Source organism: Diadema antillarum, unplaced genomic scaffold (assembly GCF_040938485.1).
Source record: "Diadema antillarum isolate AM-2024a unplaced genomic scaffold, OU_Dant_1.0 seq00000476_RagTag, whole genome shotgun sequence".
In the NCBI taxonomy this organism is placed as follows: domain Eukaryota; kingdom Metazoa; phylum Echinodermata; class Echinoidea; order Diadematoida; family Diadematidae; genus Diadema; species Diadema antillarum.
The window spans coordinates 28,669-43,636 of record NW_027271443.1 but is presented as its reverse complement, the minus strand read 5'-3'; the positions used below and the strand labels follow the sequence as shown (position 1 = coordinate 43,636).

General features: G+C 37.6%; 1 protein-coding gene across 1 annotated transcript; it reads left to right on the top strand.

The window, feature by feature from the left end:
• Positions 1-1,001: 1,001 nt before the first annotated feature.
• Positions 1,002-12,978, top strand: LOC139733442 (uncharacterized). Its single transcript, XM_071644259.1, has 6 exons — positions 1,002-1,059; positions 5,837-6,220; positions 7,699-8,037; positions 10,558-10,773; positions 11,751-11,885; positions 12,833-12,978. The coding sequence occupies exons 1-6, from the start codon at positions 1,002-1,004 to the stop codon at positions 12,976-12,978; spliced, it is 1,278 nt and encodes a 425-aa protein (XP_071500360.1).
• The last annotated feature ends 1,990 nt before the right edge of the window (positions 12,979-14,968 follow it).

Genomic DNA, 14,968 nt, shown 5'->3' with positions numbered 1-14,968 from the left:
TTAAAAAGACAACATCATGATACAGATTGAAGATTCGCTAAAATCAAAACTGCATAACTGAATTCATATAAAATCATTATTTGGGGATAAAGTTCCCTTTAAAGTGGTTCCCTTTAGTCACAATCAATTATAAAAATCAGAATATCATGCATCAACTTAATTGTTCCTGGAGCGTTTTAGCCACTGATAGCCATTACTTGGGCATATATCTCGAAAAATCAGCAATTATTCTCAAGCATTTATCGACTATTGTGACGTCATCAATGTTAATCCCCATGTCACAGCCCGGGCGGTTATATCGCTCAACTATCATCGGTTGGAAATTATAACATTGTGTTCTTATGCTTGCTGTAGACAAAAGCTTCGCATGTCTTTTTACAATGGTCTTCCTTTTAGCCGCTTCCATGATAATGTTTAAAAGACCTTTTCAGTACCATGCATCACAATATTTTATGGATATTTTTTTCATACAAGCAAGAAAAAAATATTCATTCACATGTTCCCTCCCATTAAGTTCCTCAGGCAGGACATCACTTTGATGTTGCTACGTAAGGCAACCCTTTTGTAAGTTTTGTGGTTGTTGAGGCAACTTTTGTGAATAACACACATGCAGAGACGAGCAGATTATCGCAAAGAATTCCTGAAAGTTGCGTTGCACAAGCAATTTTGCCACAAATTCATTATTCAACAAAAAAGACAGGCACCGTGCAACACAGCGAAACTTGACCTGGGAACCCGAGCTTCGGTTGTATCCCATGATTCCATACGACCGGATACTCCATTCGATTTTGGTTTCGGCATCCAATCACTATACACATACATTCACCCACACAAGGTAATCATCAATTATAGTTCGCGGGTGTCCGGCAGCAGACGACACTTGGGCACCTTTTGTGGACTGACATGCAGGATTTACATGTTCGGGCCATGAGCTAGGAATACCTGTGCCTTACCACTATCAACCTGTCGCTGCAAACCGTGTTGAAGGATTTCCAAACAAGATGGCTGCAATCCAGAAGCCACGCAGTCTTGCTGGTTTCGTCGCTCTCTCTTTACTCGGTAAGTGTGATTACAAATCGTACGTTAATCGTTGTTAATGACTGTCTAAAAGCTAAATTCCGTCCGACCCGAAGTATACTACCATGACCGCAGCCGTGGGACATCAGCTTGATGTATCGCAAACATGTTTTTTTTTTTTTTTTTTTTTTTTTTTTTGTAATTACCGTAGCTGTTAAAGCCTGACAGGGACCACTCCATAAAATGCATACTTTGTTATTGTATTTTGTAGTTTCTAAAGTATTTTTTGGAAGAGTCCCTTATTTGTTTTGTGACGAAGCAGCAGAAAAGTTATACACTTTAAAATTTAGTGTACTTTGCAAAATGCGATTTTGATCGATGGCAGTGTTTGATCAAAGTATCGATCGTTATGCGGCTTTGAAAATTACCTCAGCTTGCTAATTTTGTCTGATCTGATTAAAACAAATCACTCGACAGTCTCCTCAATCATACTAGGCCTACCTTTTTAGGTCAGTATGAAAATGGTGCGGAATTCAAGCTTCCTCTTTAACAACAGGTGACCCTAACATTTTAATCCTGCCAGCTCCTGCAAATATAAGGCGTGATTCATAATGAGGCGATCTGGGAAGTGAAGCATAACGTTAAAGTAAACTTCCATTCTTATCCCCCCCCCCATTAAAAAAAAGAAAACAACGACAGCAAGCAACAACAATTAAACAAAAATAAGAAAAGCGTCGGTAACAGCAACAAAATCCAATATCAAAACAAAGCAATTTTTCCCCCAGAAGAATTGATTGCTTGAGTCAATTACGCTTTGCATTTTTTTTCCTTTCTATGTGGTTGCTGAACCGTAAACAGGAACACTGTCTTCGCAAATATGCAGAATCTTTTCTCCATGCAAAACCCCAAATATCACTCTGGACCTTGTTTCATAAAGCTGCTTGTAAAGCTACGAATTACTTTACGCCGCGTAGAAGTCTCTTGCTGACGGCCCAGCCCCAAACTCACTTGAATTTCACCGTGTTAAATCAATCTAAATTACAGAATACGAGCTAGAGACAAATAATAATGACAAAAACCGTCGCTTTTTTTTTTGCGAACATCGGTCCTGTCCAATCATTGGCGAATCTCTATTATCATCGATGCGTCCGCCATTCACTGTCATGACGATGCATTATAATTTCTTTCCCTATAGCTGAAGACCATGAACCATTATGGTTGTGATAAATTTGTCTCACTGCCACCAGTGGCCACGCAATCGTTTATAATCCATCATCTCGGGACTGTGTATCTTATTTCGATTGACCCTTACTTTGTAAAAATGCTGTATATAGAAAGAATTATAAAAATATGTGTATATAACTCTGCTAAAATGAATGTTTAAAATTTTAGTTAGTCTATAGCCAAGTCCATTAACAAGCTTCTCGTATATTCATTCATTGCAACTGATTGACAAATTGCCCTACATCGATGTAAATAAAGCACTGAAGAAGATCATTGTTTTAGTAGTAGCCACGATAAAGGAAATTATGCTCGAGTATGTACGCCCATGATTTTTTTAATCATGGCTCCTGTTAAAATACTGATCAATTTAGTGCTTGCCGATGTAGGCCAATTTATCAATTAGGCTTCACTCATATAGTTTCAAACGGTAAGTTAAGGGTTAAAATCACCGACATGAAAGTTGTCAGCAGGAGTAAAAAAAAAAATGTGAACCATATCTTGAATGAAGCTTTCACTTTATTATCGAGCGATTAAAACAATCTGGGGTATGTCGGAGAGTGCCGGAAATTTCGACACATTGCTCAAAGTTACTTTTCTGGCAAGATGACAGACTCTACACAAGCGCCACGATCTCGGTTGACCGTGTTCGAAAAGACTACAAGTAACTATTTTAAATGTAAATAGATAAACTGATAACTGTAAATAGACATGCATATTTGAATATATTTCATGATTTCGGCATTTTGTTTTCAAGTGATCTACCATTTACAAGCTGCTCTGCTTTTCAGATGACTCTATTCCATCGTGGTCTATCATTTACTTTATACCACCATTGCAAAGCGTGCATATTCACTATTGATTATTCGTTCATGTCATATTTTTCCCAACATAATTTTCTAATATGTATACTTTCTATAATTAACTGCATCTGCATTTTTTTTGGGGGGGGGGGGGGGGTGGATGGAAATAAATCGCAAATGAAATTGAAATTGAAATTACAGTGATGAAAAGGGGCTATTAGCCTAACGGCTTCTATAGTAATAGTTAACCTTCCGGCGATCCCACCAAACGTCTATTGATAATCCATTGCCGGACCAAAAGTGGACACTTTTGGTCTCCGGATATCCGTAGAAAAATTATTCCACCGCTCAGCCACTCCATCTATCATGAGAGTAAATCCGAACCGGCCTTCCGGTTCGGATCAAGATGTGTTTTTGTCTCTGTCCTGTCAGTGCACTGACCTTAACCTTCTTACTGTGGTCCAGGATAACCGGAAACGAGTGATACACAGGACATTTTAACGACTCAGGAAGAGAGAAGGAAACTGAAGATTTATGGGGTCGCGATTTTGACTTAGAGGGATTGTATAATTTTGGTTGAGACCTATCTTCAGGTTTCTAACATTTTTGGGGGTAAGATAATGAGAAACCTCTTATGAAATATGAAAGAGCATGTAATTTTTTGAGGAATTCAACATTTATTTGAAGAAAATTGGTTTTGAAATGGCTGAGATATCAAAAAAAAAAAGAGCAATTCTTATAAAGTGTGGGACCCAGTCATTCCAAACCCGATTTTCATCAAATAAACTTTGAATTCCTCTTAAAATGGTATGCTCTGTACCATATCATAAGTGTTTGGTTGGTATCTCGCAAAAAGTTAAAAACCCAATTCGTATCTCCACCAATACTCTCCCATCCCTTTAAAGTGTCAAGATGCCAGGTCCCAAAGGAACAAAATCATAGAAAGGCATGTGAAAAATCACCAAAAATCATCAAAAATCACCATAGTTTGGAAAGGGGTAACTTAGGCTTCAACTTCAAGAAAAATACAAACTGATTTATGACCGTTCATGTCAATATAAACTCCACCGAACACTCTTTTATACAAGAATGCTGCACTGCGAGAGTCTCGGTGCAATTTATTGCAGAATACGTCGTTAGTAGTCAAATGTACACACCCTAAAATGCAAATCGTGAACCATGTGTTTGGATAATGTACTTATTATGTGGGGTTTGTGTGCTTGTGTGACAAAAGACGCATATCTATGTGTGTGTGTGTGTGTGTGTGTGTGTGTGTGTGTGTGTGTGCGTGTGTGTGTGTGTGTTGTTTTTTTTACAGGATATTGCAATGTAGTGTAAAGGGGAGACGTTTGATAAAAATGCATTTTCATTTTTCATAAATTGTTATTATTTTCATCGGTCTTGAAAGCTACAAGAAATTACCAATTTTCACGAAATATTAATTTGGTTAACTATAAACCCAGGGTAAAAAGAAAAGAAAAGAAAAGAAAACAAATCACCGCACCAGCATAGTTCGTGGTTGGACAGCTCTAGAAACCGATAAAGAAGTAGAAGAAACAAAATGACAATGATACTAATCTTAAACAAGATTTTTTTTTTTATCATAATATTACTTACAAAAACACACACACACACACATACACACACAAACGCACACAAAAACGCACACACACACAAAAATATACTGTATGAGAAAACAATTGCAGCTGAAAGCTAGGTATAGTACAACTACCTCATTCCGTGAGAACCTTACGTTTGGTGAATCGTACAACCACGTATATCCAGGGTTCATATCCGATTACAGATACCGGAAGTACTTCAGACCAAATGACACTTCAGAGATAGAATCCGATCTACTTTGTTGATTTCATAACCTCGTTTTCAAAAGTTTTTTTATGTGTTTCATGTACGTGTGTGTTTGTGTGTGTGTTTTTTTTACAGGATATTTACCACAAACTAGCGGTGCTTAAAGCTTATGTAATAAACGAATAAACCACGAACAAAAACAAATGAAAATAGCTCACAGAAACATACAATCCATCTTCCCTAAAGGAATCATAAAGCAATAACAAGAAAATGGGGAAAAAATAGATAAAATTCTTTATTTTTTTATTCACTTTTCTCTCTGTAATTTTGTTCTAGTTTTTTTTTTCTTTTGTGAATTTGTATATATTTCGCTTTCTGCTCTTGTCCCTTTTGCATGTTAATCATCATTTGTCTTTTTATTTATTTCTAGTACTCTTAGGGCATTAATGGTTATTGTCTATCCAGCATGTTTTCATTTGTTTTTTATTTCCGTTTCATTTTATCATCTTAATACCTCTTTTTTATAGTGGTTCAGGCCAACCGTTTTTTCTTGGTATTTTGTTTTTACCTGGCACCGAATAATCAGGCAGCCAACCTATAATAGTACCTACGTTTATGATAACAAAAGCGATAATAAAACGAAGTATACAATAACGACGTTATGATCATATGTGTCGAAACAGGAAAATGTATTCTAAAATCATAACATTGATCCCTGTGGCATGGTAGTCAGTAGAGTATTATCCTAAATATTGTCAGATTGTCGATTATCATTATACAGAGTGAACTCGTCACCGACCCCATTTCCTTACTTTCTCCCCATTTCCAATATTTTCCTATACCTACAAGTTTTCTGTAAATTTATCCTTTACTTTGTATGATGAAATTTATGCACTGTATTCAATTTTTGTAATATATTTATATGTTTTTGTTGGAAATGAAAAATGAATGAATGAATGAATGAATGAATGAATGAATTCATGTGACAGGAATTCTGGGAGTTTTAGACGTGAGTTCGGCGAACTGCGTCGAGAACCCCGTGGAAGTCTGCAGACGCATCGGCTTCACGAGCATATCTCTCTCCCGTCTCTTCGATGCTGGAGCGTCTTTGGACGAAATCGACGCCACCATCCAGCGGCTACTCCCCGCGGTCGAGTCGGGGTGCTCCGAGGATATCTTGCCGCTGATCTGCGGCGCCTACCTCCCGCTGTGCGACCCGGAAACGGAAGAGAGGAGGGCGCCCTGCAAGGACGCGTGTCGCGGGATCATGTCGAGGCAGTGTAAGGGATTCCTCAGGGAACTGGGCTTCAGGACGGAGCCGGCATTTTCCTGCGCAGATTACCCGAGTAAAAGGCGAGAAAACTGCCTTTCAGGTAAATTTTACAACAACAGAATGTCCTATGATGAAATGCATACAACATTCGGTGAATTTCTCAATTCCAAAGACTTGATAGACCGGAAATCAAATGAGGTTTGTTATTTCGAAATTTAATATTTGAAAAAAAAAATGGCCATTAACGTTCCTTCGGAATTACAAACCTTTATTCGTTTTCGGATTAACAAACGTTTGAAAAAACGAACTCCAATTTTCGGATTGCTGTAACGGTAACACCATATAATCATTTTGAGGGCTGGGAAAATTTTTAGCAATTGTACCTTAACAATGCTGTGAGTCAATAATTGTACCATTATTATGGTAAGTATAAAATTCAATGAGAGAGAGAGAGAGAGAGAGAGAGAGTTACAGACAGACAGACAGGGAGAGAGGGAGATAAAGGTAGAGAAGAGAGAGAGAGAGAGAGAGAGAAAAAAAAAGGATACACACACACGCACACACACAGAAACCTCAACTTGTTCATGTTGGCAACTACAGTTAGCCGGTGCACATAATTATGAAATGTTAATTGATTCTTGCTCTCTATATCAAATGGTGTAAAGGCTTCTATCGAAAAGTTAGGTGAAACATTTATTTACTATCATATCTTGAATACAACTTGTTTTGTTTTTTTAATTGGCATGAATATCATGGCTATATTGATATACATTCATTCATTTTTTCATTCCTCTTTATTTTCATTTCCAAACTTATACATGAATAACACAAGCGTCAAAATGAAGGCATATTTCTGGTAGTATCACATGCTCAGTAGGAATACATCTTGTTTCTTTATTTAGGACATGGTGGGAATGAAAATTGAGGGGCTGCTAATGAGCGAACTTACACACATAACAACTAGGACGTTTATAAGGGTTTTCATGTCCACGCAAACTCACACAAGGCCATGTTGTGGAATGTGATTAAAGGGACATTCCAGACGATTTTCATAATTTCACATCATGTAGTACATAAATCGACAACTCCGTGTATAGATTTGTGAAATTTATTGTGGTTCTTGATCAGAGAAACTATACTTTGAAAAACGTTAAACAAATTACATTGAACAAGGATGATGATATAGGAGGTTAACATATTTCAGAAATGTCATTTCAGAAATTTCGTTACAATACCGCTTGCTCGCGAGTTCACCTGTGTATAATCTCTGCATGCCTTCTTCATTTGTTCTGCTTCCTTGAGCCCCAACTCATGCATTCTTATGGTGACTCTGCCATGTCATCATCCTTGTTCATTGCAATTTGTTCTAAATTTTGAAAACATTCTTATTCTTCATCCCGATTATCAAAATTTCTGAAACTCTGTCCTCATTATAACTAATTTATAGTTGTTCAAATGTAAAAATCTGAAATCATCCTGAGGTTTCCTTTAAGTGGGGCTATGAGTGTAGTGACGCCTTTTCTTCCCTGTACGCTTTTCTATGGCATTTTTTTTTTCTTTATCATTACCGGTCATTAGATCTGAGTGTCTTTAGAGAGTCAGCGATGACACCATCGACGACGCCGTCTTCTAGGCTAGAGCCTGCGGTCGTCTTTAGTCTTGATAGGATGTCGCCAAGGGCGGGAAATATCGCCTTTGAAGAACCTGCGATCAGTGACGCCGAGTACGAGGTGACGTACTCCAGCTTCGACATTGCCGGCCTGGGTGGCGACGGGGGAACGATCGTCAGCAACGCGACTTCGATTCCGCTGGCCCTCATCTGGCCTGGGTCAAGGTACAACGTCCTGGTTCGGCTCCAGCGCAATGGGACCGGAGTAAGCCCATACGAGGAGGCGATCCTTGATTTATACGAATACGGTAAGTGCAATGTTACCCCGGGCCCCATTCCACCAGTGCTGGTTTTTAAATAATCCGTTTAGTTTGCAGCTGCGGGTATAAGCCAGTTCGGGGTTTCACTTTGAGCATTCGAGCAGAAAAAGGTCATCTGTACCAGCAGAGCATGTTGGTTTTTTAATTCACTGAGATAAGCATCTGTGATGTAATGATTATTCCAGTGATCCTTATAATATTATGTTATGCTTGCCAGCACATCCACCTGACAGCAAGAGCGGTATCTGACAATATCAATAGAAAAAGATTGTTTATATTCAGCGGTATCTGACAATTATCAATAGAAAGAGATTGTTAATATATTCAGTGCAAATTAATGAAATGGATGCTTTTCAAAATGCCAATGGAAGGATCATTGTGGTCACTATACGCAAGTTCATCCTTTGTTTGAACATAACTGATGAATTCCATAAATTCTTACGTTGGGCAAGCTTATGCCTGCTGTTGCTTGAAACTTGTGGAGTGCCTATAATCAACTGAGAAAAAAGAAAGGTCATTTATCAAATGTTTGTACCCATGTGCCCATGAGCTAACCCCGAACTGGCTTATTGTGTAGTTATTCTAATTCATAGGATTCTTCCGTGAAATTACGCCTTTAATTGTGTTGGGCGACTTTACTTTATCATGGGGTGTCCAGCCGTCGTCCTATGACAGAATATTGAGCTTCCGGTGATCAAACAGGCACTCGACGCATGTATCATTCGTCTTTAGGCATACATTCATACTCAGAACTCGAAGTAACAACCTCCTGACTTACTACCTACTTAAACCTACAACCTCCTGATCAAGAGGTTGGAGGTTCAAATCGTGCTCGAGTATACGTATGACTTTCATTTCTTTCGTCACGGCTACTATTAAAGCGCTGATCAATTCAGTGTTTTTACGTCGACGTTGGGCAGTATTTTGTCAATCAGTTCCGAAGCGTGTACTTCCACTGACACATTATACAGTTACACAAGACACTCGTTAGGATATGCCAAAGGGAAATTGACGTAGACAGTGTCGTGTTTTTAGTGTTTGTTGGATGTTTGGAGCGTATAACTTAGGGAAAACGTCAACTATAGAAATTCTACAGGTTGCACTTTGGATGCCAACCCACACCGACCATGAAGCTACAAGTTTGCACTTTGTGCGGGGCAACTTTGAACACTCTGGACAAAATAACATGTGTGCCGGAAGTACTTACAGTGTCAACCCTTTCAGATAGTTTCTAAGTCCCTGAGAATTTCCGACAGAGCTTATACACTATATCGCATCTGTCTATAATCGCCATCAAACTGCTCGACTAATAAGTCATGTCACATCAAGTCTGTTTTTTGATATATCATAACCCTTTTATCTCCACTGCACTTAGATTTACGTATACACTATTTATCTATTTTTTTAACCCTAGTTTAAAGAAATGTTGTCTACATCTCTGCTGTATACCTCTCTTCTTTTTCTTTTCCCTCACGTACGCCTTTTTGTGACCAAAATTCCTCACTAGTCTTAAGAAGTTGCAATTTTTCTCTGAGTAGCTATTTGTTATCATTTTTATACTTCTGTTTTCTGTATCTATCAATTATTTACTAATTCTTTTTTTTGTAATTTTGCCCTGCGTACTCAATATTATTGAAAGGTGGAAAGTTTACACAGTTCAGAGTAGATTCTAACAGAATTTCCGTCACACCAGCAGCGGGAGTGTTATTATTTCTAACGTACTTTCTGACCTATGCGGTGCGTAACCTATGTCTCGTGCAGACAGTAATGTTTATCGCGATGCAATTCGTTTTGATTATAATTATCTTTTGGACGTCATTCGCCAGAGTGAAACTGAGATCTTCAAATCGATAGGGATATATCACCAGTAACAACATCAGAAAAATCAATAATAATGTTCCAGATAACATGCTCATTCATAAAGTAGTGTGGTGTAATTACGTATATGAAAATGATATTACCTTGCAGATGTGTATGTCAATTAAAAGCATATACAACAGTAAGTTGAACGTGAGCTATGATGGGAGAAGCAAAAAGAATATAGGAAAAGATATTCTGTGACAAACTAATGCAGTGCGCTTAGAAACGTCAGTATGAAGCGCCATATAAATGCAATTATTATTATTATTATCATTAGTTCTTCACCCCCTTTGAACAAACAATCAAGCAAAGAAAAACGAACTAATCCACAAAAGCTCAAAACATTTTCAAACTCCACTTTGTCGACGAGCAGTTTGGAATAAAACATGGTAGAAGTACAACATTACGGTGTTTGGATAACTTTTATGCATCGTCGCAGTTTAACTTTGATTCGCTTTGCGCCAACATACAGTAGTTGGTATTCAGACCTTGGTATAACCACGCATGTTAACTGTTGTGTAAAACAATCAATGAACGATCTCTAGGCAGGCAATGTCTGGTGTGAAATATTTTGCAGCAACGCGCTTGTACCCATTTTTTTTATACTTTCTGTTTGTTACAACGTACATGATTAAATTCTTCTCACAGACCACTGCCAAGAACTCACCGTCCCCGAGTGCGCCACGATAGGCTACACCAGCTACGTCCAGTTTCCCAACTCATTCGGCCACGCAAACCTGGGGAGCGCCACCAGCGACCTGCAGTCGGCTCTTGACCTCTCTAAGCAGCAGTGCGGCGAATCCAGTGCTGTCGCAGGGTTTTTCTGCTCTCTTTTCGCCCCTCAGTGCACGAGTAATCCAGACGGTATGCCTTGTGAAACCTTAAGGGGGAATGCGGCAAGGACAGTAGTACTCCTCATCCTTATTTGTGTGCATTTGTATTGTTTAAAAGATTAATTATATCTACTGTGCATTACACCAGCAAATAAAAGATCTGTATAATATACTTCGACAAGTAAATGAAATTTATGCTTGAAGAAAACTTTCTGGAAAAGATTGGTGTATAATTTCTTATTCTAATGGTGATGGGGATCCTTGGGACTCGTTATTCCAGAATCGTGGAGCAAATGCAAATGCAATAATGCTCTTCGAAGAGCCAATAAGCTTTTTGAAATTCTTACAGGTTGTCGTATGATGGCATGTGTGTTCTCGCGAATTAAGTATGGGATATATGTTATCGGAATTCATGTGTCAGCATGATGAAGGGCAATTTTCTTTGCTGGAGACAAATCAATCATTTGTGTATCGGCTCGTGATTAGCCTAGGGAAAAGTTTGGGCTTGGACCTGTTATTATACATGAACATATTGGGCTTTGTTGGGCACAAACTCATTTTTTTCTTTTTCCGAAATGACTGCAACACCTGTACAATAGTAGTGGCATTCATTTTGTGAATAAGATCGTTTATTCTTTAATTCATCAAATCAATATATTTCTGCAACTTCTCGGTAGTAAATCAAGATCAACACTTCAATAATGGATTGAGCAATCACAAGATTGGTTGATAAAATTTAATAAACTGAAACGTATGTGTTCGTATGGATATATTCCTACTTGAATCAAAATGAATTAATTGCACTTGACATGATCGTGCAACGCGGATAGTGAAATCAAGCTGGATGTAAAAGAAAAAAAAAAGATTATGAACACGAATTATTGTGTAAAAGCGACGTTAAAGCGTCACGGGATAGCGCCCTCTATAGTTTTAATACGTCCCGATTATTGGTCAGGTTTTATTCTCTTATTCTTTCCGCTCACTCTTCTTTACAATGTGATGCCGTAGACGTCATCCCACCCTGCCGTGAGCTGTGCCAAGCTGCCCTGCTGAACTGCGCCAATCTAGATACCGGAGACATGCCCACCGACTGCAGCACTCTGCCGTCTGTAAATTTCTTCGGAGTTAGCTGCTACAATCACTGTAAGTCGAAGTTGTTTGTAAAGACCTGTGCGGTTTTAAAAAGATAACATATCGGTCATAAGGGGGAGGGGGGGGGGATTCCAAAATAGCAGAAATGAGACTTTTATGAGCTCCTTCGTGGAGACTTTATGAGCTCCCTCGTGGAGACATTATGGCATATCTAATATTCTTGCTTGATATCTTATATCGATTAATGTCAGTTTTTCTGGGGCAAATCATTTGTTGTATAGGGCCCCATTCTTTTTTTTTTCTCTCTCTCTTCTTTTTTTTTTGTCTTTTTGTGTATGATATAGACAGAAGGCAAAACTCTTGCAACGATCTTCATTGACTAAGGTCACTTCTTTCTAGAAGCAGAATAAAACTAAACAAAACGATCACAAAAACGAGGATTTCGTATAGGCATTTTTTTTTTTTTGCATAGTAGATATCAACAAATCACTTGAGAAAACATATGCATCGATCCTGTATTATTCATGGCTAACTTTTGCACAAGAGAGGTAGAAAAAAAATCATCGATAGAGAATAGAGAAATAAAAGGAAAGAATCTAGCTACCGTGCAGAAAGATTTCCAGTTCCCAAGTTCAGTGTTCCTAGGAAGGTCAAAGCTTGCTATTGGTGACCCATTAGGTACAGCACTAATAAATACATACCGGTATACAATTTTGATAAACTTGTAGAAAACTTTAATTCAAATGTTGATAAGTTCCATAGACTAACACATGTCGCATGATTGGGTAAGATGCATGAAGATCGCTGAAAAGTCGATTCAATGCGATAAGTTTATTTCCATTCAACAAAATTGGTAAAACCATGCAGATTTCTTCTTTCTAAGACATTCATACAACATTAGTTCAGTCAGACAAATCCTCTAATGCAAGGTATTCTTTCATCCGCCACAATTATAGGGACTAGAAATTCACTTCATTAAAGTTGTCTTTTTCTGACAGCAAGCGAACTCGCTCTATCGCCTCCCAGCGGAGAAGACGTGGGTAGGTTGGGCGACACAATGGTAGCATTCTGCTCCGGTGGTCGAATTGGTGGTCGTCCTCAATGGCTCAAACCTTCTCAGAGACCCGTCACAGGTAACGGATGAAATCAATTTCCATTTCGATTTTAATTTTCATTGATAAGTATAATAGGAAAGGCCCACATATATATTTTTCAGTTCACGTGCAGCATTTTTTTTTTTTTTGTTACAGGTAAGAGTTGAAAGTAAAACTAAGTGAAATAATCAAAAAGGGAAAATTATCCCGCGAGGGACTGCGTCTATATTGACGTCGCAAGTATGTGCGTGTTGTGTGCATGGGAGATTGTATATATGTGTGTGTGTGTGTGTGTGTGTGTGTGTGTGTTGAAAGTTGAAAGTTGAAAGTTGAAAGTTTATTTACTCACAACCCAAACTCTGGGTATCGGAGTCCAATGAAAAACATATAGCACATTATAATATCAATAAATAATAATTGCAAATAACTCTGAAAAGTGTACAAAACAACTATAACAAACAAAATAAGAATGAAATGCGATTGATGAAAAGAAAAAAAATGTACAGAAATATACAATATATACACGATGTATAGTGAAAAAAAAACAAAGAAAGGGAAATATGACGAGAGAGAGAGAGAGAGAGAGAGAGGAGAGAGAAAGAAGGGATATATGGAGGTGAAGAGGGAGAGTGAGAAGGACACAAGACTGGTGAATTAACAAAAGATATACGAGTGACTTTTGGTTCAGGAAAAAAAGAAAAAAAAAGAAACAGAAAAAAAAGAAAACACACAAAGACATATGGAAATGAATTCATACGCTAAGTGAACAAGAAGCAAGGAAATATGGACGAGAAGAAGAAGAAGTAGAAAGGGGAAGAAAAAAGGAGGAGAGAATGAAAAGACAAATAAGTTACAAATCAATTGTAAAGAAGGCACAGCCTGTAAAAAAGGCATGTATTATTTGCAAAAAGGATAAAAAATACTAATAATCTAAACATGTGTCATTATATAATTACAAAACTTGGATAAATTGGAAAGGACTGTTTTCTTTTGACAATTAAATAATTGATCCATCTTCATAGTGTTGGGGTATTTCCAGTAATATTTTTTTAAGTATTTCTTTCGTTGTTCATTAAAGAGTCTACACTGAAAAAGGTATTGAAATTCATTACCAATTTTCTCTTCATTACAATGGGTACAAAATCTTTCGTTTCTTGGAATCTGATCGTATCTTCCAGAAACAATTGGCAGTTTATGATTAGCGCAACGGAATTTACATAAAATTTTTGCCTGTGAATCATTAAGGTGTCGAAATACTTCTCAAAATGAAGATCCTGCTTAAAAATTCGATAATTTAAACATTGAGAATTTTTGTCTACATTACTATGCCACTCTTGTTTATAAATATCATTTAATCTGGTACTAACTAAACTTTTGAAGCCAGCTAAAGTGAGATGTGCTGCTTGGCTGTTCCAAATTGCAGTTAGACCTAAGTTGTTAAATATTTCTTTTATCCTAATTACCCATGTCATCGAATTTTCTTGCCTCGCCGATAAAACATATTGAAAATTATACAAAATATGCGCTATCTTTGACATATTACTGTTAACAAGTTTAAACCAAAACATTAACATCCGAAGGGTCACTGTTTTTTGTAATCTATCTTTACCTATTTCTCCGTAAACCATACAATTCGGAGTTCGCTTATGTAATCCAAGAAGTTCTTTACAATATCTACAAAAGAAAGTTTCAATTTGGGCGAGGTCTTCAAAACCCCAAATTTCACTGCCGTAAAGCAAAATAGGCATGATCAAACGTTCAAATAGCTCTAGTTTTACGTCGATTGGAAGGAGGAGAGGTAAAATGTTACTTTTCATAGAATACAACGCTCTTTTGGCTTGGGTTACTTGTTTGTTTATTGCTTTCTTAAAATTATTATTATAATTGAACGTCGTTCCTAAGTAAACATAATCATCGCAGACACAAATTTTGTCATCACCGAAAAGAAAGGTAGGAGCTGTTCTAACTTTTCCACGGGAAAAAATAACTATCTTAGTCTTAGCAGTATTAACGGTCAGATGCCACAATTGGCAATAATCA